At 40.5% G+C, this 26,382-nt stretch overlaps 1 protein-coding gene across 1 annotated transcript in view; it reads right to left on the reverse strand.

Moving 5' to 3' along the window:
• Nucleotides 1-501: 501 nt before the first annotated feature.
• LOC126469931 (AFG3-like protein 2) overlaps nt 502-26,382 on the reverse strand; it is a 128,082-nt gene continuing 102,201 nt past the window's right edge. The window contains exons 12-15 of the mRNA XM_050097332.1: nt 23,657-23,857; nt 3,339-3,533; nt 2,968-3,248; nt 502-879 (exon numbers count right to left, since the gene is read on the reverse strand). Of these exons, the coding sequence (XP_049953289.1) occupies nt 2,991-3,248; nt 3,339-3,533; nt 23,657-23,857 (654 nt within the window). The 3' untranslated portion in view covers nt 502-879; nt 2,968-2,990. The remainder of the gene's footprint in view (nt 880-2,967; nt 3,249-3,338; nt 3,534-23,656; nt 23,858-26,382) is intronic.

A 26,382-nucleotide genomic window follows, 5' to 3' on the forward strand; every position in this document is an offset into this window, starting at 1 on the left:
GTACAGTAATACTTACATTTCCCACTACCTGCATCTTACAATTTCATGTGATTAAAACTGCGAGCAGTTTGCTTTTACTTTTTCTCTAATTTATATCTTTCTGCATATTACAATGAAACTGTAACATGAAGATCAGTAAAATGGGTGGCCTCAGGTCTCACATGAATCATTCTATACCCTTCACACTGTTTTACCCTCATCATTTTAAGTCCACAAAATGAATGAAGCCTTCGCAACATGCTATGTAACTCGCACTATCTACCAAAATAAATACACAAGTCTGACGTTCAATATCTCCACATACAAACTACACAACCTGTTTCTAAAATGATTCTGAAATCTGAGTAATGGAAATGATGGGACCTATTATAACATATTAGAAATGTCACAAGACAACAAACCCTACAAAAATGGACTGAAATGTGAAAAAAAGATATCCTAGAAAATCATTTATGTACAAAATGATTAAACAATGAAAACACTTATACAAAAATGATCACAAACTTTACAAATACTTCTGTATTTCTGCTGAATCATAAATACTGATTTGTATTTCAGAAACATTTTGAATACATAGGTTCTTCAGCAATGTTTTACAAAAGTATTCCTCAGTTGAACTGGCAGCAATTAAAAATAAAATAAAAAAGTTTTAACAGATACAACACATATATAAAATGTGCAGACTGATGCAAATGGCATAGAAAAAGAGCATTTTTAAAATGCTCAGACCAGTTTACTGATGATGAAATGCCACTTATGTCCGGCTCATCAACTGGCACTCTTTGAAGACAATGCAATTTGGTATGTTGATTAACTGTAACTCGCAGAGGCATCCTATGAGTCAGGTTCACTCGCTTATGAGGGTGCCAGCGACTAGTACTGCAACAAACCATATTTAACAACAAGCTTTAGTAGAAATGTACTCATTCGTCTCACATATGAAATGATAGCATATTTTTACGAATGTCTCGGATAACTATTTACACAGCAGCATTTCATATTGATGGCAAAACTATCTTGATGCAGCATATACTTTTCATTTAAACCAGATCAACAGATTTCACACAAACAAGTGTGGGGGGAATGTGTAAAAGCATTCAGCTCACTGAAGTCAACATTCACAATACCTACTACAAAGCAATGTTGCTAAAACATGATGTCCTGTTTCCTAGCTATGATTTACAACGGGCGAAAACAACACGTATCATTAGACTTCTATCTGTTTCTCCATTCCCAGGAATTTATTCTGTTCATATAGTACAATTAAGGTGACCAACATTTGATAGTGATTTCAAGGGAGGTTTAAGGGAGATTTGGTCAGAATAAATTTCAACTGCTTAATTACATAATGTTTTCTTGAATAGGTAACAACGGAGATATCAGTATGGAAAAAAAAAAAAAAAAAAAAAAAAAAAAAAAAAAAAAAAAAAAAAAAAAAAAAAAACCCTCGTTTACTTTGCTTAGTCTTACTGTATTGTGTCATATGGTATCATATTTTGAGGTAACCTGATAAACCGAGAGAAAGTTTTTAGTGTGTGAAAACATGTGATATGACTCATTTATGGAGTAAATTCAACTACCCTCAAGAGTTTTAAATGTATTGGTTATTTAATGTTTTTTGTCATGTTCCACAACACAGATGGTCCCCTCATTTTGGGAATGTGGAAATATACAAGAGAAACACGTGGTGCAGAAGGGAGCCGCAGCTAAGTGGGAGGAAAAAACCAACAAAATAGAAACTTACATCAATTCATAAAATTTTGAATACTTTCTCCCCCCTCCCCCCTTCTTACTAAAGATAATCAAATCGCATCGGAAAAAATCTCTCATATGCTATCAATGGTGGTTTACCCACATTTTACTGTGCTGTGGCTAAGTAGTGTCATACTGCCTTGGGAAATGGAAGTGTGTTGCATGGAAAATCATTTTAAATTCTGTTGGACACTGACTTCAGACTTAATGAACTGATTTAATAATACATGAGAAATGTCTGCTTTATAAAAACAGAAATCAACATGAACAAAAGTTTGTGAATTAAGAAATAGAGAAAAACTTTTAAGAATAAAACTGGCATTATGCCTTTCACTGTAGTGTAGCGGACTTTATGGTAAGCAATTTTATTTTCAACTGTGTATCTAGGGTGTGTGTTCCTCACACAAGGATATCTAATAGGGATCAAAACTAAAGGAATGCTACAAATACCAAATACAGTAAAACTTCTTTTTTGTTATGGACTGGGATAGAACTAACCGAGACTATTCACTATACGGAATAAATCTTAGTAAAAGAAGTAACCCCATAAAAAGAAAATAGAAGTGAACATCAGACCAGAGTATAAACCTACCTCATCGTGAATTACAGTCTCATGTAACAGCCTACCCACAATTCATTGCAAGGTTTTCAGTATTTTAAAACTGAATGCCGCAATAGGAAAGCTTTGATTTCGCTCACAACAATGCCATAGTACTAAGTAAATTGGCAAGCAAGGATCACACTCAAAGATTGACTGGCAAAGTGTACTGCCTCCCGAGCACTGTGCATCCCTCATCCAATCAGTGAATGAATTTTGCTCAGCAAAAACAGTTCCACCACATGATGCAAAATATAAAAATAAATCTCAGATACTCTAAGAGAATTAATGTTATAAATAAAAGACTGAATTCTATTGCATGTATGACATTAGTTCCAACTGAGAAAAAAACACCTCTAAGATATATCAGTGCCTGTATCACAATGACTAGCTTCAAGGCTTACCTCAAAACAGAAAACATTTCAAAAACTGTTGGCATGCTCCCTATAGGAAAAGTGAAATGAAGAAAAGTGCTAGCTGCAAGCACAGAATATTCTTGAGTGTGAAAAAAATTAACTGTTTGTTACAAAATACATGCTAACTTCAGTAATCCTGTCACACTACTTTTAAAAGATCATTCATAACCAAGTTAAATGATGATATAAAAAATAGCTTACCTCGATGAGTTCTACATAGTATCTTATGCTGAACTGATTTTCATTGCCGTACTTTTGCCCTTAAGATCTTCTTCACTTTTTCCACTGTCAGTATTTCCATCTTGCTCTCTGCTTTTATTCCATTCACGAAGACCCTCTGGTAAAGTCGTGTCTTCTTCAAATGACCCCGTTCCTTCAACAAATTCTTCATATGTTGACTTTTCAGGGAACGGTCGCGCCCCAAGCAATTCAATCATATCATCCCGACTTAAAATTTCTTTTTTTAACAGGCGTTCTGCAACCTGTTGCAGAGATATATTTCATCAGTTTTAACAGGTTTTTGGAGCAAATCATTATTTATTAGTGCCAATGTTTGTCAGGTAGTAACATACCTTTCGGACATCATCTTTATGATCAGTAAGTAACGAAGTTGTACGTTCGTAAGCGCTCTGTATCAATTGACGAACCTCAGAATCAATCAGCTGAGCAGTTTTCTCTGAATATGGCTTCTCCAAAACCATCTCTCCAGGTTGAGGCATGTCAAAACTTATATTTCCTAGCTTTTCATTCATTCCAAAATGCACAACCTGCGAACAATACAATTCCAATCAATATTTCTTAATAACAGTTTCCGTTTTAGATCCAGCATTTTGATCAGATGCATAGGATGTTTCAAAAAGTTTCACCTGATTTCACATTAATGAAGACAGAAATTTGTGGTGAATTTCAACTTACACAATAGGACTACCAAGTTTTTATTTTCAAAACACAACTATCCAAATTTACAAGGGTACATCTTGAGGTACTTTCTTCATTCATGCTCAAGATCAAAAGTCTTATTTACTTTTCATGAATGTTCAGTGTGCCTACTACTGCGTACATGAACATCCAGCCACTAGTCAAACTCTTTTCACACTTTTGCGTGCATGTCTACGGTTCATGCATTCACTGCTGATAGTATGTACTGTAATATTTCAGCCAAAGTTTCTGGAAGGGGAGACATATATGTGAAGTCCTTCACAAATCTCTGTTGAGAGACGACATGACATTGAAGGCCAATGGTGCTATGAGAGATCTGTATGCCACCTTACCGCTAACACGTCATTGAGGTACCTCACTCTTATGAAAATCATGCTGCACAGTAGCAACTGAATGGCATATGTTTAAAAGGAACAAAAAAACACATTTTTTGTTGTTTTATCACCGTTTTGTTAATGGATGAGCTACATGCACCAGGGAGATGCTTATAGGTAATCACATGAAGCAGCAAACTTACAAAGGACATCAAGGTAAACTTCCAAGTATTGATGTGGAAGTAAAAATTTTCCCTACTTTTCTGTCTTCATTCATGTAGATAATATAGTCTTGTGAAACCTGATGAATTATTTGGAAACACCCCGTGTTACTGCCCACAAGAATATGGAAGAGATGTTCATTACAGTATGAAGACTTTTTCTCCACACTGTATGAAAATACATTTTGACAGATATTTTAAGGAAGCCTTTTGAGGCAAGTTACTTTACACACTTATTGATAAAACTAATCAAAGGTAAGTGGCTAGTGAGTATTAACAATGTAATGAGGCAATAACTGTGGTCAGCCCTATGTAATTATGTCAAATATTATTACATCAATGCAACTCAATATCAGTAGAGTAGTAGTAGTAGAGGGGTTTTGTGGGCGCACGACAGCAAGGTCTTCAGCGCCCGTGCAGTATCATAGTGAGGCGGGTTAAAAAAAAAAAAAAAAAACAACCAACCTCAGAACATTGACATAAAACGGAACATAAAACACGGGGAACAATCATTGCAAAAATGTGCTCACCCACACCGAAGCATGGGATGAACCAGGGCGTCAGCAGTAAAACATGGACAAAACAGGAAGAAAAAGGGAGAGGGAGCTAAAACAACGTAGCAGATGGAAGTGGCTGGCTGACCACAAGGAAAAAGGGAGGAGTCAGCCACTCTGCAACACACTAAAACCTCCAGCCTAAAAGTTTAGGCCAGAGTCCAGACACATCACAAAACTTAAAAACCCTAGACACACACACCTCATCGTTAGCTAAAACACAAGGTAGATCCCCATCAACTTGTGCTTCTGCCCGTGCATCACGGTATAAAATGCAGTCTGTAAAAATGTGCCAGACAGAGATGGGCACCACCACAAGCATCACAAAACGGAGGATCCTCCCGCCGTAATAAAAAGCAATGTGTGAGAGGACAGTGCCCGATCCGAAGACGTGTGAGGGCCACCTCTTCCCGCCTGAGCAACCGGCAGGAGGAACGCCACGGCCGAGTGGTAACTCAATATCAGCCATTACTCTAATGGTAAAATTAATGATATTCAGAGAACACCAATTGGTAGGATATTCTACAAAGAAAATTGCTGACAAAACTCTCACACAACCTATTCTAGAAGCTGCTCAAGTGTGTGGAACATATACCAAATAATACAATTGGGGGTGGGGGGGGGGGGGGAGGGGGGTGTGGTTTTGAATGCGCACAAAGAAGGCAGCATAAATTGTGTCAGATTTGCTTGACCTGTGTGAGAGCACAACAGGAATACTGAAAAAACAGACCTGGCAGATGCTTGAAAATAGATGCCAACTAACCCACAAAAACCTACTTGCAAAGTGTCAAGAAACAGAATTAAGTGGAAATCTAGCAATGTGATAATAGTCCCTACTTATCGCTCTTACAGGAATCGCAAATTAAGACCAACTACAGTGCAAAAAAAAGGCATTTAACAAGTCATTCCATATGTGAACAGAATGGGAAGAAACCGCAACACATGATACAATGCAAAGTACTCTCTGCCATGAACTTCACAGTGGTTTGCAGAGTATGATTATAGATATAGATAATTCAATAGCATCTAATTAACTGTTGTTTGTGTTAACCCAGAACTATAACTAAAGAAAACAACAAAAGCCTGGTAAGATCTATGAAGGGAAGGAAGCTTAGAATTTAGTGTCCTGCTGATAATTTTGTTCGAGACATAACACAAGCTCGGACCCATTCTGGCATTCACCTTAACCGATGTAGGAAATGATAGAAAACCTGTCTGGACGGCTCAATGGGGATATGAATCCTGCTCCTCCCAATTCCAAGTGCTATGACATACTAAACATTGCATTCTTAGCACCCCAAGCAGAAGATGTGCTTTGTTGTGCCCCTCATTTTATGTTGGTTTTGCAATGTATATTGACATTACACTGTTCACCTTTGACACACTAGTGTAAAAGATGTCACAAAACCACGTAAGAGCAAAATTGATGCAATTAGCACATTTATTTACTTTTATTTTTGTATGTAAGCTGATATAAGCAGACTTACATTATTTCCTTTATGTCCAAGTAAAATCATGTATCAAATAAATCTGCCTCGAAAACATAGGTCAAAAAACGTTAACTGAATGAAAACTCTTGTGCAATTTGATGTATTGTGTATTTTCATATATTGAGTGCCAGCAAAAATGCATTTCAAGCTATGGCACTAGCTGTAATCAACATTTGTGTTTTATACAATTTTGGCAGTAGTAGCACTGTACAAAGCATATATTCGAAAGAATAATTATTCGTTTTTGAGAGCTTTTGGAAGTTATGAGTGTTGTGCACAACATATTTCGTAGTAAATCAGCATTTGTGATTTAGTTACTGTAGCACATACTGTAACTAACATATGTTGTTACACTTAGTTTTCTGGTCAACAGGAATATATATTAATCAATAGTAAATTGGGGGATTAACCTAATAGATACATAAATGGATAAAGAATCAGCAAGCTTATTTTAAAGTTGTTTCTTTACTTTTCTGTAAAACATTGGCACCAGCCACGGTGTAGTCCCACTGTGAATGCTGTTCTAAAACGTGGGATGAGAGACTTAAAAAGAAAGATGTAATTTAGGGCATTAGGTTGCATCATTTTGAAAGATGAAAACAACTAAAATGTTGAGGTTTTGACCAACTCTGCAGCAGTCCTCTTCAGGGAAATTAATGGACCTGAAGAGGACCACTGCAAATTCGATCAAAATATCTGCATTTCAGTAGTAGTTGTGTTTCATAAAGACACAGCTTAATACCCAAAGTGATTTTATTCAAATTGACGCTGGCCATGGAAGTCTACAAACTTATGGGATGAGCTACATGACATTTGTAAGCAGCTGGAAATTGCTCTGACTACCATCAAGGGAGTGGAAGCTGCTGTGAATGAATGTGCTGGGAATGGATCCTGCCTCCTCTAGAGGAAGTACAGGCACTATCATTATTCACACAGTCAACTGTGAGAGGTTTATCACTGGGTGGATGGTTGGCTGGTGGTCAAGGGACCAAACAGAAGTCATCAGTCCATCCATCGAGAGAGAGTTCATATGGAGTTAATGATATCCACCACAGATTCAATCAAATTATGAAAATACACAGAAGATTTTGACGTATTTGTCTAAGAAGTAGGCACAGAATGCTTCAGCTAAGAAGATCAAGTGCGGAGGGTATACAGCTCTCGCACACATTGTGGGGACACAGACACAGAAACCAACATACATCTGACGCCGCTGGCACCAGTCGCTGTTCACCTGTGCTGACCTGCCTCCACATTCGCTCACCTAAGAATCGAGAATTCTACTCTGGTGGGCATGAAACAAAACTTGATTACTTTAGTATGAAGTGGTGCAAGATAAGATATCGTTGAGTGAATTGTTATTGTGTAATTATTATATTTGAAGTTAGTTTTAAATGCTTACAAGAGCTAAGGCATATAAAAGTGTGGAAGATATACAACAGGTTGGGGAAACTCAAGACCCAGCTATAGCAATGAACATTAGCAAAGAAGTGCCTGACTGGGCTGAGTTGATAAATATAATCAAAGATCAAAGTCTTACATTAAAATCATTAAATTCTCAATTAAATACTCAAACAACAAATTTAGGTTTGTTAAATGCCAAAGTCGATTGTCAAAGCAACGAATTTAGTAATCTATGCGAAGGCATGGATGCTTTGAAGTCTGAATTTGACACCGTAAGTACTAAAGCATAGAATTTAAAAGTAGATTTAAAGAACGAGTTGACCACTCATATAAATTATATGTATACTAACCTCAGTCAGAAACAGAATGACAATTTTCAAGATTTATAGAAAATGTTAGAACTTGACACCGAGAACAAATGTAATAATGTAGAATCAGAACTTAAAGGTGTCAATACACAGGTAGATAATGTAGAAAGGAATTTCAAAGAGAAAACTGCTAATTCCGATATTATAAACATAATTAGTTAGGAGGTACAATTTGGAGAAATTATAGATCGAAAGGTTACCGGGGGAGTAACATATGGGAACATATCGTCTATTCCTTCTTCCGAACTTAATGATACCAGGAAGGGTATGGACAACCTGTGGAGAGAAATTAAGCTTATCCAAGACAAAGTAGAAAAAAGGGTAACTTCACCTAAGGTCGTGTTAACTAGTGAAGCGGTGACCGATTTGCAATGGGGAGCTAATTCAGGATTATCTAGACAAATCCCTAAATTTAAGCCAGATGTACATGTACATCCAACACATTTCTTAAAAAGATTTGATCAAGCTTTGCAAAAAAACTGGGAAGATTCCAAGAAGATCGAATTTGCTGTGGGGTAACTTCTAGGGGAAGCCTCAGAATGGGGAACAGTAAATATTCAGAATTTTTCCTCTTGGGAAGACTTTCAAAAGAAATTTTTAGGAGAAGGACTGGTCTGCCAGTGCTCAAGAAAAGTTAATATCAGATCTGTGGGGCCCAAAATATTATAATAATACTTGGGGTACTATAAGGAAATATTTTGATTGACATTTAACACAAGGGGAGGGGGCGCAATATGAAGGATGCAAAATTGTATATCCCCCAGGGACGTTAACATTCAGAGTTAACGAGTGGAGTAACGACCGTCTGAATCAGAGTTGTTTTTGGTGTTTTTTCCAAACAGTTTCCTGCACCGAATTCCTTTAAAATCTAGAACTATTCTGTAATCTTATTGATTAGAAAACATGATATGACTATGAAATAAAGAACAACTTAAGAAAATCACAGACATAAAGTGATATCTAGACAAAATAAACTAAATAGAGTATTATATTTTTGGAAAATATAGTATGTGACTAGCTGAACAACTGTTGTACCATAGTGTATAGATTTTCTATTTTGTATATAGTATTTTATACCTTTTATGAGATGTGATATAGGTGGGATCGTTTGTAATAAATTTTGAAAGGGGTGGGTATTGAAGTTAAAAGCATGATTTACAAGAACAGATAAATAATGATTAACACAAAACATACATCACACCTTTCAAACAACGCTCACAAATAAGTGTGCCTGATTTTTCATCATTTGCCATTTCCATAGGGTTGCAAGGATTTTCTTCAAGGACCTCAAAGGGTGAAAGTGGGACAAGTACGTTCTATAGGAGACAATTTAACACCAAACCACCTCTGGTGTCTCACTCAAGTACCTGAGGGGTAGGGATCCTAGGGAATGGGGGTGGAAAGGGTTTCCTGTCTTCGGGGTTTATCTTCTTTCTCTTCTTCGATCCTAGCATCCATATCTATTTTTTCCTTTCTTACTTCATTTGAGGACCTATCTATTTTTTCCCCTCTTTACGTATTCACAAACTTCTATCGCTGAAGTCCTTCCTTATTTTCGTCGTTACTAAAAACCTAAACCTTATCTTTAGAGAAGAAGGCCGAAGAATTAGACTACATGAACACACATCCACATATACACATATAGACACTTCTACACAAACATTAAGTCACATAAGAGGAAGCCTGTCATGATGTGAGAAATGTTCAAATATGTGTGGATTGCTAAGAGACCAAACTGTAAACTAACTTATGCTGAGAACAACACACACACCCATGCCCGAGGGAGGACTCAAACCTCCAGCAGGAGAGTCACAATGTGAGAACCGCCAGGTGTTTTAGGGAAAACGTGTGTACATATGTAAATATGCACACATATATAGGAAGCTATGATGGTTCTACATCGAATCTACAGAAGTAAGAGGTGCTCTTACGTAACTATCAACTATAAAGTAGTAATTAGTAGGGCCCGGATTTTAATTACCTAAAAAACAGTGAAATATGTAAGCATTTATGACCTAAAACTTACGTAAATATGACCTTAAAAAAATAAAATGTGACTTAATAGAAGTTTATTTAAAGCATTATTGTTTGTTTATTAAATTTTTATTCACCATAAAGTAATACAAAATTCACTTCTCAAAATATTATAAGTATAGTTCTTTCTTTCTGTAGGGTTTGTGGCTAATTTGCACCTATTTTTTGAATGCCTGAATGTTTTATTTTCTGAAAAAGTACAGTGAAAAGATCATCTATCGAAATAGTAAAACAATATTTTTATTTCTACATAGTATTTACAGCGTTTCACAACATTTAATACCGTATGTCAGTCAAAGATCTACGGTTGTCGCCAAGGATAGTTTTGTACCTGGAAAAGCTCCTCTCCACTTCACAAGACATCACTGGAGCATACTTGAAGGCAGCCAGGTCACTGGAGTTCAGCTTTGTTTCAGTATCTTCAAATGTTGGGGCATTCGCTGAAAGACTGTCACTAATTTTGCACAGTGTAGAATATCCAGGATTCCGTTGGAGAACACTTTGCAATTTGGTTTTCACTTTGTAAGCCGCATGACCACAAGCTCGACCCAACTCACTCTGCATATGTTGCACAACACTCAGAGCCTCACATAGCTGAGTGCCAACAGCTTCCAGTTGTTTGATGGCTTTTGATATCACTGAAAAATTGGTGTTGATGTATGCCAAGTTTCGTGACAACGTACCTGTAAAAACTTCTTTCACAATTTTGATAGCACTTGATTCATCGCTATCAAGCTCACAGAAGATTGTCTTTATTTGGGTGTAGTTGGTGCAGTAATACTCAGCAGCATTAAGCCAAGAACCCCATCGTGTAGGAACAGGTTTAGGTGGGTGCTTGTTCCTCGAATTTCTGCACCCGTAGCGGAGCCTTCACATAGATTTTCTTGCCACAGGAAATTAATTTGCCCACATCAGGGTAATTTGATTGCACCTCTTCGGCAACTCTGTGCAACGCATGTGCAAGGCAAGTGGCGTACACCATACTGGGGTAGAGAGTTTGAAGCCCTTTGGCTGCTTTAGCCATATATGAAGCACCATCTGTTACAAGCAGCAAGACATTGTCTCTTTTCACACCGTCCGGCCACAGTAGCTACAGAGAGTTGTCAAACAAAACAGCAATCGTCGAATTATTTACTCTATCAAGAGCTTCACACATTAGTAGGAACATATCTCCAGGGCCATCAACTTTTAGAACACCAACAACAACATCGGCAATACATCGCCCACTAATGTCAGTAGTTTCATCTATCGACAGCCAGATCTTTTGCTCAGCAACAGTAATTCGTATTTTGTTGAGCACATCATTGTAGGACACGGATAAATAGTTCTTTCTCAGTGTAGATTCATCTGGAACTGAATGTGTTGTGTACTTCTTCAAGAACCATCTGAAGTGTGGATTCTTCAGCTTTTCCAATGGGATGTTGCAGGACACCATCAGCTCACACAAATCCTTGCAGAATGATTGCACGGTTGACAATTGACCTGTCTGTTCAAACAACAGTGTTTGCCTGCTGTTATTTTCAGCACTTTGTTTCACACAGCTGCTGTGTTTAGCGATATTACAGTGTTGTTACACATTAAAGCACTTTTCTGCACTAACTTTAACTTCACACAGTTTACAAAATAATATTTTCCCATCAGTACTAAAGAACTTCTCTCCAAATTCTCGAACATATCCTCGCAACTTCATGCTGTCAGAGCACTTTGCTTTAGGCATAGGTTGTATTCAAACTGGTTACTGGGAACACCTGTGCGACTGCCACCTTTGTTGGCTCAGAGCATACTGTCGACTCTGCACAACAATGTTTTATGTTCATGAAACGACTGTTGTGGTACACCGATTTTCTGCTACAGTCCTGAGAAATAAAGCTGTCTACTAATTTATCTGTTTATCTTTCATAATAGCACATTAAACATTGTCTCGTGAGCAACATATTCATTTTCTTATTCGTGTGTCCCGTAAGATACGAGAAAAATAATATACGTGTTTTTGGCAAAAGTTGATATAAATATGACCTATTATATAAAAAGTTAGCCAAAATGTGACCTATTACTAAAATTTGTTGAAATATGACTATATATGCACAATTAAAATACATTTTTCGACACTAAAATGCCTAGAATTGTATATAAATTGTTTTGTATGGACGTACCTACTAGAATGGAAAGAGGAAGTGCTCTTATAAGGTCAACCCACAAGCACAAGGAATAGGTGCTGATCCAAGGAGAAGGGAACAGTATCGTGACAAAAGTCACAAATTTTAGAGAGATTATTCTGGGAAGTGTGAATTCTATGAACGACTAGCATTATTATGTTTCGTGGAACTAAATGAGAGTCAAAAGAACACTTTCATCTTGTCCAGAGTTCCTCCAAGCTACAAATAATGAAAATAGTACATACTAAGATAAAGGTAGTACAAAAGATAAGAACAGAAAATACTTTACTTATGTGTCATGAAGATCTGATGTTTAAGATTGGAAAAAAAGGGGAAAATAAAGAAAAAGTCCTCACAAGTTTTACATATTAGTAAAGCTGACTAAAACCACAAGGAAAGGCTCATGTCTTAATAACAAAGTAAGATAAGAAAAGAGTAGAGAAACAATAAGTGAAAGATTGTTCAAGGTAGGACAGAAAATTGTTATGGAAATGAAAGATATGTATATAAACATATGTAAGAAATGTATACTGTTAAGATATGAAATGTTATTAACAGTGATATTATTTGCATAGTGATTATGTATAAAATGTGTTCAATCTGGGGGGGGGGGGGGGGGGGGCGGAGGGGGGATATGCAGTGATTCGAGAATTTCTGTGTAAATCCTAGAACCACTCAGCCTTGTACCATTTCGAACACACGATATTCTGGATATGAGTGTGGGATGGTAGAATCCTACCTACTGCATGTCACATGTTTGTGTGTGAAGGTTGAAAATTAGTCACAGGAAGAGAGTAGATGCGGCAGTCGGATGGCACCGACAAGTTCCTGTTTGGCATTCCATAGATGTTTTAGTGAGTGTGTCAGGAAGAACCACGGAGTTTATATGCAGCTCTGTGCTTATTGTGTCATTTACTATTGTTATTAAAACAAGAACAGTTGAAAAAGTACTCTTGTAGACTCTTTGACGCAACCTTGTTAGAGGCAAGACTCATTTTATGATTAATGTTAAGAAAGATCATGGTATCCAAGCCAACTTCCTTTTAACTGTAACTCAATTTGTTTCTAACGTCTGCCTGTACGAGATACTTGCAGGAAGTCACATATTCATGTGAAAAGTGAAATTTTTAGTGTGTATGGACGTCAAATACATGGTTTGTTGACGAAAAGTAAAGTTTGTATGTATACTTATTTCACAAGCAGAAAGAGTCTAAAAATTCCTGTACCTAGTGTTATTCGTCAGAGAAGAAGTCGAGGGTTTCCAGCAGCCGGCTATTCAGTAAAGAAGAGTGGCTGCAAATTCCAAGTAAGTCATCTCGTAAAGAAGTGGAAGCTGGTTTGGAGGAATAAGCCAATATAACCCAGATCCACATTCACACTTTTAAGTTGTCAGAACATTAGATCCTATAGCAATCCCCTTCCCAGTCCTTTAAAGGCAAAGTATTAATACGGAGGGCAGCAGCCATGATTTATTGGAGTGCTACCCTTAAAACGAAAAACTGCACATGGTAGACAAAAGGTTAACTGCATGTAAATGCAATTAAACAGGGTAAAAGAATATCAACCAAGCCAGCTGGCAAACTCTGAAGAGTCGAGGGTCCCAAACCCAGCATGTGGCAGGAGAAGCCTCAATCCCCAGTACTCTTCCCTTGCCTCAAAATTAACTGAAAATAAATAATAGAATAAAGGCCACCGGAGGACCAGCTCAACAGTCCGTGAGTTGTCCGCCAATATTAGAGGCAAAGAATTCTGAAGACCAGGAGGAGGTGGCATTACACTAGAAAGTGAAATACTGTCTTAAATGCTCTGGAATCACAACATGGAGGCAGATTGTTACATAAAATAAAACTACAGGTTACCCTTGTATGACCATTGTGAAGAAACAGAAGACAGTAGATGCCTTCCACGAGGAATGGAAGGAGAAGTGCCACGCAGCAGTTTGGTCCCAATTTGTACCATAGGTACTAACTAGCAATGGAGGGGCAAGTGTATTTTAGCAGAGAGCCTACAGCTGCATTCTAACTGGTAATCTCACCTGAAGAAGGATGTCAGATGGTAGACGAATCTTGTATGCAGAAAGAATTTGGTAAACTGAATGATTAGAAAAGTGTCAACTGGTGATTGCATCTGTAAGATTTGATGGAGGATCCCTACTTCGGCAAGGAGACTGTTACAGGATTAACCTGATAGAAGCTAGAGGCCGGACTTGCTCCACAATGACTGACTGGGTCCAACAAATTTGAAGCTTAACATGCCTTTGAGTTGTAAACCTGGAAACTATGATCCAACTCTGATGAGACCAGAGCCTAGTAAATATGGAGGACAATAACACAATCCGCAAACCGAAAGGTGTGTGTAAGGAAGCAGAGAGCATTAAGCTTCAAATGCAGCTAGTTCTTAGTCTTCTGCAAACTTTTAAAAACTGTTGTCATTAGAAAAATCACGTTCTACAACAAAACAACTATATCAGAGTTTGCAATGCAAGCATATAAGGCCCTAAGAAACAAAAACAAGGTGGAGGTGCATTTAAAATGGGCCCATATATGCCTCCTATTTTTTTGTGGCGACTCTGGATGTCTGTGCCACATGCCGTTGGTGTAGCACTAATACTTTAATCTTCCTCTTTCATCTGCAGATGGTTCCGTTGTTCTGCAGTACTTGGCACCAGAAGAGGAGTGTTCCAAATGGAATGTGATATAGATGTTCACATAAAACAGCGATGTGCGATTGAATTCCTCACTGCTGAAGAAATTGTGCTGATTGAAATTAATGAATGCTTGCTAAAGCAAGACGATATAATAATGGGTACAGCATTTTCAAGGTGGTGAAAAGGGTGTGCATGGCAAGCCACGGCCTGGTCGACCCTGCACAGCTGTCATCCCTCGCACTGATCAGCTCATCCATGCTGATAGGCGGATAATGATCAGAGAATTGTGTCCAAAGCTGAATGTTGGCTATAATGCCCTTGGAAGCAATGTTGGAAATCTTGGTTATCAGAAAGTCTGTGCGAGAAGTGTTCCATAGATCCTTACAGAACAAAAAACTCTTCAAAGGGAAATTTGTGGAGACCTGCTGGCCTAATATGAAGCGTAAGGTGACAATTTTCTGAATAGCATCAGCATCAGATATGAGAATCGATGTCACCACTACGAGCTGGACACCAAAAGACAGTCCATGGAATGGCGACGTGTGAATTCTCTGTCAAAGAAGAAATTCAGTACACAGCCATCTGCAGGCAAAGTGATGTGCACAGTCTTCTCGGATAGCCAGGGTGTGGTTCTTTTGTATGTCCTGGAGCCTGGAGAAACTGTCAATTCAGTGCGCAACAAGACAACACTGACTAAGTTGAAAGCCCAAATTTCCAGGGTAAGGGCAGAGCAGAAGACCAACTTCCACCTGCAACATGATAATGCCAGGCCCCATACCAGTTCTGCGAGCCTACAAATCACTGCAAAATTTGGCTGGACTGTCTTACCACATCCACTATACAGTCCCAATTTAGCACCTTCAGACTTCCACCTCTTGGCCTCTGAAAGATGGACAAAATGGCGAACATTTTGACGACTCGGATGCTGTTGTCAAAGTAGTAAGGAAGTAGTTAGCCTCAGCCGGTTCTGATTTTTACAAGCACGGCATGCAGGTTCTGGTTCCTCATTGGCATATGTGCATAACAAATGGTGGTGACTATCTGGAAAAATGAGTTTGTAGCTGAAATATTGCTCTACTTAGCTGTACTGTTGCGATTTATGTATCTCCTGTAGTTTCGACAAATAAAAATAGGAGCCATTACTTGGAGAATGAGCCTTGTATTATGTTCTAAAATTGTTTAGTCCTCTCGGGGGAAGGTAATATCAAAGGTCTTTATGACTAGGTAGTGAGATAAAGTCCGAATAACTCTAAACACTTCAAAAAGTGTCTTTTGCCATGAGTTGTCATAATATATTTCAGTTTGTTATTCTGCTATACCTACAGAATAAGCTGATTATAAATTCACAATTTACCTGTGCATTAACAAGGCAGTGGAGATCATGGTAGTAAAAGTGTTGCACAACAGCTGCAGCACACATCGTATAAATAGCCTGCAGGTTTTACATCACTGTCACATTGAGTAAATTTTGAAGTTCACAGCAGTCTTCCTAACTTTTCTTGGAATGGATTCACATTAATGTCTTGTTATTATGTAATGCTACTGATGTGCTAGTTAAATTCTAGTTTAACATACAGTGTACTTTGTCTTAGCATAGTTTGTGGATAACGTGGAACGTTAGTGTTGTAAAAGATGTTGGTATGCTTCATGATGGCTTAACCGCTGCTGGTTCCTTTTAATGTAAGAAAGTCAGCATCCCATCACTACAGAGGCCATGCCCGATAGCTACGCAATGGTAGCCATGGAGGAGTTTCTTTACCACATGTTCCCAAACCTGATAAGGATTTCTTTACACTGGATCCCAAGATGATTATACATTTCCATAAGTGTCCGAAGCCAAAGCTAGAAGAGGTCTCTCTTAAGATCCTAAGCTTACATTTGCTTCAAGGTAATTGAATTTTTTTACAGGTTTCATTAACTTCTTGTAGAATACCATGAGGGGAAACTATACTGCTGGCTAGATGATCTCACTGATGGGGCTGTTTTGGAAGAAATACTGGTAACACAGAACCCAAAAAGAGAAAACTACTTTTTTTTATTGGATTTGTTATCCCATTTCATTGTCTATAAAATGAATTTTGTAGATCTGAATGCTGTGGTGATGTGAAAAGCAGAAGAAGAAGAAGAAGAAGAAGAAGAAGAAGGGAGAGAGAGGGGGGAGTGAGGGGGGGGGGGGGGAGGGGAGGGAGAGAGAGAGAGAGAGAGAGAGAGAGAGAAAGAGAATTTATTTCCAGTTTTTCTGGCTCATGCTCATTTCTTAGTCATCAGGACTGTCAATATTATCTTCCACAGAGAATAATAAATAATTGGATAACATAACAAAAGTCTGATTGATTGATTAATTGAGAGGGTTTATGGGACCAAACAGTGAGGTCATCAGTCCTGAGATTCTGAAGTTACTGACAGAAGGAAGAGGGCCCGCTAAAACTGGATGGATCTAGTCAGGGGAGTCAAATTATAAACTAATGAAGGTAAAACACACAGTAAAAGGCAGAAAAAGAGAGACCAAATCTGAAAACTGGCAAAAAAGAACAGTCTTTCCATGGGAGGGTGGTCACGGGGTCCCAGACTGAGAAGACATGGAGAGAGGTCCCAACCACAACCACCCTGCCCCTGCTCCAGGAGTAAAAACCTTATATCTGGAAATAAAAACCACTTTCACACAGGAAACTGAGGACCAGTTCAACCATCCATGAACTGTCTGCTAATGTTAAAATTAAGGAATCTGGAAGACTATACTTAGTATGAAGGGCCAAAAGAAGGGGACATTCCACCAATATGTGGGATACTGTCAGTCTGGCTCAACAACCACATTGTGGGAGCAGTTTGTTATGCAGGAGGAAAGAATGTGCGAGCCTGGTATGACCAATGCGTAGACGGCATAAAACAATGGACTCCTTCTGAGGAGTGGAAGGAAGAGTGCTAAACTCTAGTAGACTCCTTGACTGTGCGGAATTCATTACTGTGAGCAGTAGCGCACCAGATGTCATTCCACTTCTGGGCAAAGAGAGATTTGACATAAATCCACATATCCACAGCTGGAATCATGAAACGGAATGGATGGTAAGTATCGGCTTTTCAAGCCAAACAGCCAGCCAGTTCATTCCCTGTGATACCCACATGATTTGGGACCCTGAGAAACACAACTGAAAAGGTGGTACGGCCAATGGCAGAGAGAAAGTCATGGATAGCAGAGACCATAGGGTGACGAGAGTAGCATCAGTCAATAACCTGCAGGCTGCTCATTGAGTCAGGATAAATTAAAACACTGCACCCATGGGTGGTTGTCAGGAGGGAGACATTCTTTGTTTACACAGAGGACAGGGTACACGGGATGGTTAGGGAATTGGTCAATGGTGATTGCACGAGAAACCAGGAGTTGGCTCCGCTGTGTGTGTGGAGGGGGAATCCCAGCTTCTGTGAGGACACTGTCAACTGGACTGCTGCGATTGGCACCAATAGCCAGACGCACCCCCACAATGGTGAACAGGGTCAAGTATCTGCAGAGTGGAAGGAGCTGCTGAGCCGTAAATCTGACTACCATAATCTAGTTTGGACAAGACCAAAGCACGGTAAAGATGGACAAGAGTGCTATAGTCTGCACGTCACAATGTGTGGGCCAGAAGGTGGAGAGCATTAAGCTTCCCCATGCGCATAGTCTTCAGTTGACGAATATGGGACAGCCACGTCAGCTTTTTATCCAAAATAAGGCACAATAAATGGGACTGTGCTACAACATTGAGGAGCTGGCCGCCTAAGTTTAGTTCTGGATCGGGATGTGCTGCGGGTCGACGGTAAAAATGCATAACCCACCTTTTGGAGGGAGAAAACTAGAAGCCATTGGAGATGGCTCACGCAGCGGCCCGTCGGATGGCACCTTGGAGCCACCACTCAGCAGATGCTACCGAGTGGGAGCTGCGCCTAATGAAAAAATCGTTGATGTACAATGCCTGGGTAACTACAAGCTCAAGAGAGGTTACAAGCCCGTTGATGGTGATGAGGATGAGTGCGACAGTTAACACAGAATCCTCTGGGATACCATTCTCCTGAATCTGAGGGGTGCTGAGTGAGGTACCAACTCAAACCGGAAGAGACGGTGAGATAAAAACTCACGGATAAAAATTGGAAGGGAGCTACAGAAGCTCCAGTCATAGAGGGTAACAAAAATGTGATGGCACCAAACCACTCCGTGTGCCGTATGTAGGCCAAAGAAAAATGCGCGAAGGTGCCAGCAATTAGTAAAAACCTGTCGGATTGCTTCGCCCAATACAAGTAAATGGTCAGTTGGAGATTGTCCTTCCTGGAGGCCACACTGATATTGGGACCAAAGGCCCCGAGATTCGAGTACCCAACTTAATCTGAAGCTAACCATCCTCTCAAGCATTTTACAAAGTACATTTGTCAAGCTAACTGGGTGGTAGCTGTTTAGAGATATTGGATTCTTCTCAGGATTAAGGGCGGGGAAAAGTATATTGTCTCACCATTGCGACGGGAAAGCACCCATGGGCCAAATGCAGTTGAAGACCCTGAGGAGATGTTGCCTCTGGGGAATGAACAAGTGCTGGATCATCTGGTTGTGGATGAATTCGGGTCTGGGGCCATGTCATGGAAAGAGGAAAGAGGTAAGAGCCTGCAAGAATTCCCAATCAATGTGGGCTGAAACAAGAGGAGGAGGTGGGGGGGGGGGGGGGGGGTGTCTGTTCGACTCAGTGTTACTGCCAGAGAAAGGTTGCAGGATAGACAAAGGACGCCAATGACGTCACGAGGTGTTGGTGTTCTGCAAGGACCAATGGATCAGAGCACAGAGTGCCCTGGAAGATAAGACTAAGTTGAGTCACTGGCAGCCCAAAAGGCTATGGAGCTTGGACCACCACCGGGGGGGAAACACAGCGCTCCCGTCATTCCTTTTCACGCTGCCTTAGCATGGAGACATTTAAAAGCGAGGAAGTTGGTCTGTGAAGGGTGTCATTTAAATCACTGCCACAACTGTCAGTGGTCCTGGACAGCAGCTGTTACATCCTTGGTCCACCACGGTACTGGTCGATGACGAGGGGACTTGTGGATAGGTGGACAGCAGTGCCAGCAGTATGAAGAATAGTAGCAGACACACCTCGCACGGCTGCATCAATGAAATTCGAAGAGGGAAGAGTCAAAGTGCACAGCAGACTATATATGCCAACTGGCCCTGCAGAATGCCCAACATAGGGGCCTGTCTGTAGCAGGAGAATGACAGAATCACCGGAAAGTGGTCACTTCACAAATGTCATCATGGGATGACTAATGTCACGAAGCCACAAGATCAGGGGAGGATATTTTCAGAGCAATAGCAATAAAGGCGCCTTACGTGACACTGAAGTGGGCAGGGGAACCATGATTGAGGAGACACAAATCAAAGCCTGTAATAAGTTGGTCAATGGGGTTGACACCTACCAGTTGAAGTGGCACTCCCCCACAGTGGGTGGCGGGCGCTGAACTCAGCAAGGAGGAGAAACGGGAGTGGGAGTTACTGTACTACGGTAGAGAGTTCAACATAAGGAAGCAGCCAACCTGGAGGGAGGTAGACATTGGAAATGGTGATTGTCGGAGTCATTTGCACTCTAACCACTACTGCTTCCCAGTTGGTACGAAGAGGGATCCATTCACTCATTACATCAGAGCAAACCTAAGTGCAGATCCGGCCAGGTGCTGCCCTGGTGCTGGCACGGTTCCAACAGAATGCCCGATAACCAAGAAATGTTGGGAGTGGTCATCACGGAAGTGCATTTCCTGAAGAGCAAGACAAAACACAGAATAGGACGAAACAAGACGTTGTAGTTCCGGTAGGTGACGGTAGTATCCGTTGCAATTCCACTGGATGATCGTGTGGCAAGAGTCCAAGTTAGACATAAAGAAGTCGAGAGGAGGTCATGCCACTCAGTGGTCATCACCGACGAGGATGGGTTGACATCCATAAATAAGATGACAGACTCAGGTTGTGAGGGGAGGAGACGGCACCTTTGGGGGCACCGGGGGGGCCTTGTCTTGGAACTTAAGTTTCTTCTTCTTCTCTTTTAGAAGTGGAGGAGGGCACAGAGGGAGGACAAGTCGTACAACATCCAGAGCTGAAAGAGAGTGGGCGACCTAGTGGTGCACAGATGGTTCATATCATTGCTGAATTGTGGTAGAAGGCTACCGGGATGAGAGATGCCTCAAAGAGGGCTCTGGAGGGGGTGGATTACTGGCAGGTGTCGAAGAAGTGGGGCACTTTCTCGGCCGGGAGGAGCAGCTGCTCCCGGACGGGAGGTCATGAGAACTGCTGGGGAGGGGGAAGGGAGAGGGGGCAGGGCTGGGATAAGGAAGAGATAGGAGGGGGGAAAAGGATGCAACAGAGGCAAAAGTTGAAGAAAGTGACACTGGATGGAGTGTCTCATATTTTTGGAAGGGACTTTTACTCTTTTATCTTCTTTTCTCTCTTGTAAGCTGGGCAATCTGGCGAGCGAGGGGTGGTGGTGGTGGTGGTCATGACAATTGAGACACACAGGTGGTGGGAACACAGGGGCTTCCCTCATGGAGGGGTGTCCACAGTCAGCAGGCACAGGGTCTGCCGTATGGCAGAAAGACATGTACCTGAAATGCAACCACCGAAAACATCTAATGGTTGGAGGGACGTACAGCTTCACGTCACATCTGGGAGAGTATCCCCCTCTAAAGTCAGAATGAAGACGCCAGTATCCGTGCGGTTGTCTTTGCAACCCTTCAGCATACATCGACTAAATGAATGATGTGTCACTCCGGATTAGCCCGAGTTTCTCGTCTGTTTGCAGGATGAGGTCCCTATGAAAAATCACTCCCGGGACCATATTCAGAGATTGGTGAGGGAGTAATAGACACTGGGTCATTGCCGAGATGATCACACACACTAAGAGCTGTGGACTGGGTGGCAGAAGAGGCTTTGATCAACAGGGAGCCCGACCACATCTTACGAGGTCACAAGCACGAAGCGCTTCAGATAGGGTGATAGAAGAAGCTTTGATCAATAGGGAGTCCTAACTAAGCATCTTACTGAGGGATGACTGTCACAGTGAATGTGTCCCCATCCGTTCTAGTACAGACGAGGTAGCAGGGAGAGTGTTTCATCCCAAGACGGCGATCCTGGCCCTCCTGCCATGGTGCAGCCAGTGAAGGAAAGGCTGCCAGGTCATACGAAGCAGCATTCAATGATCCTTCACCATTCTAAGATGACAACCAGATTTTTGCAGCTTGATATGCTTCATGCACTAAGCATCTGCCCTGATACCACCCACTCTGACCAGGGGCTCTTCCCGTGGGTGCCACCCAGCTGCAGCACCGCTGCCATTACGAGGAGTTCCGATGCTCCAGGAAGACGAGCAACCACTCCCTGGCATACATGGGTAGGGAACAGCTCAGGTATCAGTATTGTGAGCTCTGTGTTGTCAGGGGGCTCAGCCAGATAGATACATAACAGCTCAACAACATGTATTGGCCACTGGTGCTGGTGACCTACCAGGGTGGAGGGTTGCAACAGCATGGAAGGGGGGGGGGGGGGGGGAGAATCCACATCGTAGATGCTAGGGAGCGAGTTCTTCCCCAAATGGCTCACACTAAAAAATTTAGAAGTGGAGGTTAAACTTCAAGCTGGGACCTAAATGCCAAAAAAGGATGGAAGAACAGGCAGAAGGAACAACATTACAAGAAATACAGGGAACCAAGTGGATAGCTAGGTCGATAGAAATCACAACACAGAGAAGGGCTGGAGGGGGCAACAGCAAAGGAGTGAGGATAGGGAGGAGGGCAGGGTGAAGGAAATGCAGACAGGGAAGGAAGAATGGGCTGCAACAGCTCAGCTTCCCATGTGCGCCATGCACAAACTCACGAAAGAACGGTGGGCCCTATGGGGGAACATAATGAAATATGTCAGATTTGAGTACCAGCGAAATACAGCTCCACTTTCAATGCACCTCCACCTTGTCATTCTTTTTTAGGACATTGTATGCTCGCACTGCAAAACTAAATAAAGTTTTTTTAAGTGGTTTAGAATGTGTCCTTCCTAATGAAAACAGTTTAAGAGAGTTTGCATAAGACTTTTTTGTAATAGTGGGCCAAAAATAGCCATTTTTGGTGTTTTTAGAACAATCGTCAACTTTGCCCTCAATTTGTCAACTACTGGTAAGTAGCAGTACAATAAAAGTTTGTATCCAAGGACCTTGTATTAGTAAGTTATTATGTTGCAAGGTTTCAAGTGTATCCTGCAATTACTTCTTGAGATATACAAAGATAAACTTCACTTTTTTTTCCCAGGTGTGTGTGTGTTTTTTTTTGGTCTCCTTTGCTTCGAATTATTCACGTGGAAATCACCCAAGGAATCTCTTTTTCAATTTTTTGCTGAAGAGAGTGAAAAAGTTGTACAAGGTGACCTAGTTTTGATTCTTTCAAGAAAATATTACCAGAGAAATTATGTGTTAAAGTCGCCAAAAACTCATGGGTGCATTGTTGATAGCTGCGTTATGGAGTCAACCAAGTGATTATATCTCTGCAAGAATTAAATTGGCGAAACTATAACTTTACCAATGTTCATTGGGAACATGTGCAAATGCTCACACAAAATTTCATGGTCATTTGGAAACTTTTCCCAAAATTATACCACTTGGCATGGAATGGCACCTATGTGAATTATGATAATATTTTTGTATGTCACGGTTCGACTAATACATAAAAATGAAATTGTAATCACCTGCGGACTGACAATGTTTTGTGAACACTCACCTGGGCATATGCACTCTGTGTTACTTTCTTGAGATCATCCTGAGCACCAGTTGTAATTCGGCCAAAGAAAATTTCTTCTGATACTCTTCCTCCCAAAGTCATACACATTCGATCAAACAGCTGTTCTTTGCTATAAAGATATTGTTCCTTAGGGAGATACTGGGCATATCCTAATCCTTTACCTCGAGGAATGATGGAGACCTGTGAAGAAAGAACAGGATAGCAATTTAGCAAAACTCTGGAAACCAAAAATAATCTCGAATAAAAATCACTGCCACTATGAAAGCGAATTGCTTGTGTGACACACACACACACACACACACACACACACACACACACACACACACAGGACGGGTGATCTGGAGAAAGAGAAGGCAATGGGATCTGAACTGCAGCACACAGTTAACAAGCAGATGCACATGATCTGATATTAGGTTTCTGTATTGTTTGCCGACTTAAGACAATGCATGTCATGAGGCCTCGTTTTATGCTGTGTAAACATCCTTCCACAAAGTTCCTCCACTGGCTGCCTACATGCTGCCCTGTTTCCAGGTGCAATGCTTCATTTTGCATGGTTTTCAATGTACTCTTATCATATCATGAGTATGTTACATCATGAAATGTGATTCATCAAACTAAGTAACTGTTTATGATTCAAAGCAGCCACTGGTGTTATTGTTCCTCAGTTGCTGATAGACATAATTTGCAATATGTGGTAAGCAGAGGCACATGTAGCTCCTTTATCCTATATTAAAGGGAGATTTCTGCATACTATGGCAGCTAGCCAATTGCTGCTCTCCAGTATATAATTGGAAAATGACTTGCAACATTCAACCCATCTATTCACGACTATAATCTTAGTTCTAAGGCAAACCCCATTATAAACAGACTGCTGCCTACAGTCGTTTACTCTGGTGGAAATCTTTGTAGTAGGCATGCTGTTATCAGGAGAAAGAAAACTGGCGTTCTATGTATAGGAGCATGGAATGTCGGATCCCTTAATCGGCCACGTAAGTTAGAAAATTTAAAAAGGAAACAGATGGGTTAAAGTTATATATAGTGGGAATTAGTGAAGTTCGGTGGCAGGAGGTAAAAGACTTTTGGTCAGGTGAATACAGGGTTATAAATACAAAATCAGATAGGGGTACTGCAGGAGTAGGTTTAATAATGAATAAAAAGATAGGAACGCGGGTAAGCTACTACAAACAGCATAGTGAACGCATTATTGTGGCCAAGATCGACACGAAGCCCACGCCTACCACAGTAGTACAAGTTTATATGCCAACCAGCTCAGCAGACGACAAAGAGATTGATGAAATGTATGATGAGACAAAAGAAACTATTCAGATAGTAAAGGAAAACGAAAATTTAATAGTCCTGGGTGACTGGAATTCAATAGTAGGAAAAGGAAGAGAAGGAATAGTAGTAAGAGAATACGGAATGGGGTAAGGAATGAAAGAGGAAGCCGCCTAGCAGAATTTTACACAGAGCATAACTTAATCACAGCTAACACTTGGTTCAAGAATCATAAAAGAAGTTTGTATACATGGAAGAGGCCTGAAGACACTGGAAGGTTTCAGATAGATAAAACTGAAGCAACTGCAAAAAGGTGGGAATCTGAAAAGATGGGACCTGGATAAACTGAAAGAACTAAAAGTTGTACAGAGTTTCAGAGAGAGCATTAGGGAATGACTGAAAAGAACCGGGGAAAGAATTACAGTAGAAGAAGAATGGGTAGCTTTGAGAGACGAAATAGTGAAGGCAGCAGAGAATCAAGTAGGTGAAAAGATGAGGGCTAGAAGAAATCCTTGGGTAAAATAAGATATATTGAATTTAATTGAGGAAAGGAGAAAATATAAAAATGTAGTAAATGAAACAGGCAAAAAGGAATACAAACGTCTCAAAAACGAGTTCGACAGGAAGTACACAATGGCTAGGCAGGGATGGCTAGAGGATAAATGTAAGGATTTAGAGGCATATATCACTAGGGGTAAGACAGATACTGCCTGCAGGAAAATTAAAGAGACCTTTGGAGAAAAGAGAACCACTTGTATGAATATCAAGGGCTCAGATGGAAACCCAGTACTAAGCAAAGAAGGGAAAGCAGAAAGGTGGAAGGAGTGTATAGAGGGACTGTACAAGGGCGATGTACTTGAAGGCAATAGTGTGGAGATGGAAGAGGATGTACATGAAGATGAATTGGGAGATATGATACTGCGTGGAGAGTTTGATGAGCACTGAAAGAACCAGTTGAAACAAGGCCCTAGGAGTAGACAACATTCCATTAGAACTATTGATAGCCTTGGGAGAGCCAGCCCTGACAAAACTCTACCATCTGGTGAGCAAGATGTGTCAGACAGGCGAAATACCCTCAGACTTCAAGAAGAATATAATATTTCCAATCCCAAAGAAAGCAGGTGTTGACAGAAGTGAAAATTACTGAACTATCAGTATAATAAGTGAAGGCTGTAAAATACTAACACAAATTCTTTACAGACTAAAGGAAAAACTGGTAGAAACCACCCTAGGGAGAATCAGTTTGGATTCCGTAGAAATGTTGGAACACATGAGGCAATACTGACCATACGACTTATCTTGGAAGATAGATTAAGGAAAGGTAAACCTATGTTTCTAGCATTTGTAGACTTAAAGAAAGCTTTTGACAATGTTGACTGGAATACTCTCTTTCAAATTCTGAAGCTGGCAGAGGTAAAATACAGGGAGCA

This window comes from Schistocerca serialis, chromosome 1 (assembly GCF_023864345.2).
Source record: "Schistocerca serialis cubense isolate TAMUIC-IGC-003099 chromosome 1, iqSchSeri2.2, whole genome shotgun sequence".
Lineage (NCBI taxonomy): Eukaryota > Metazoa > Arthropoda > Insecta > Orthoptera > Acrididae > Schistocerca > Schistocerca serialis.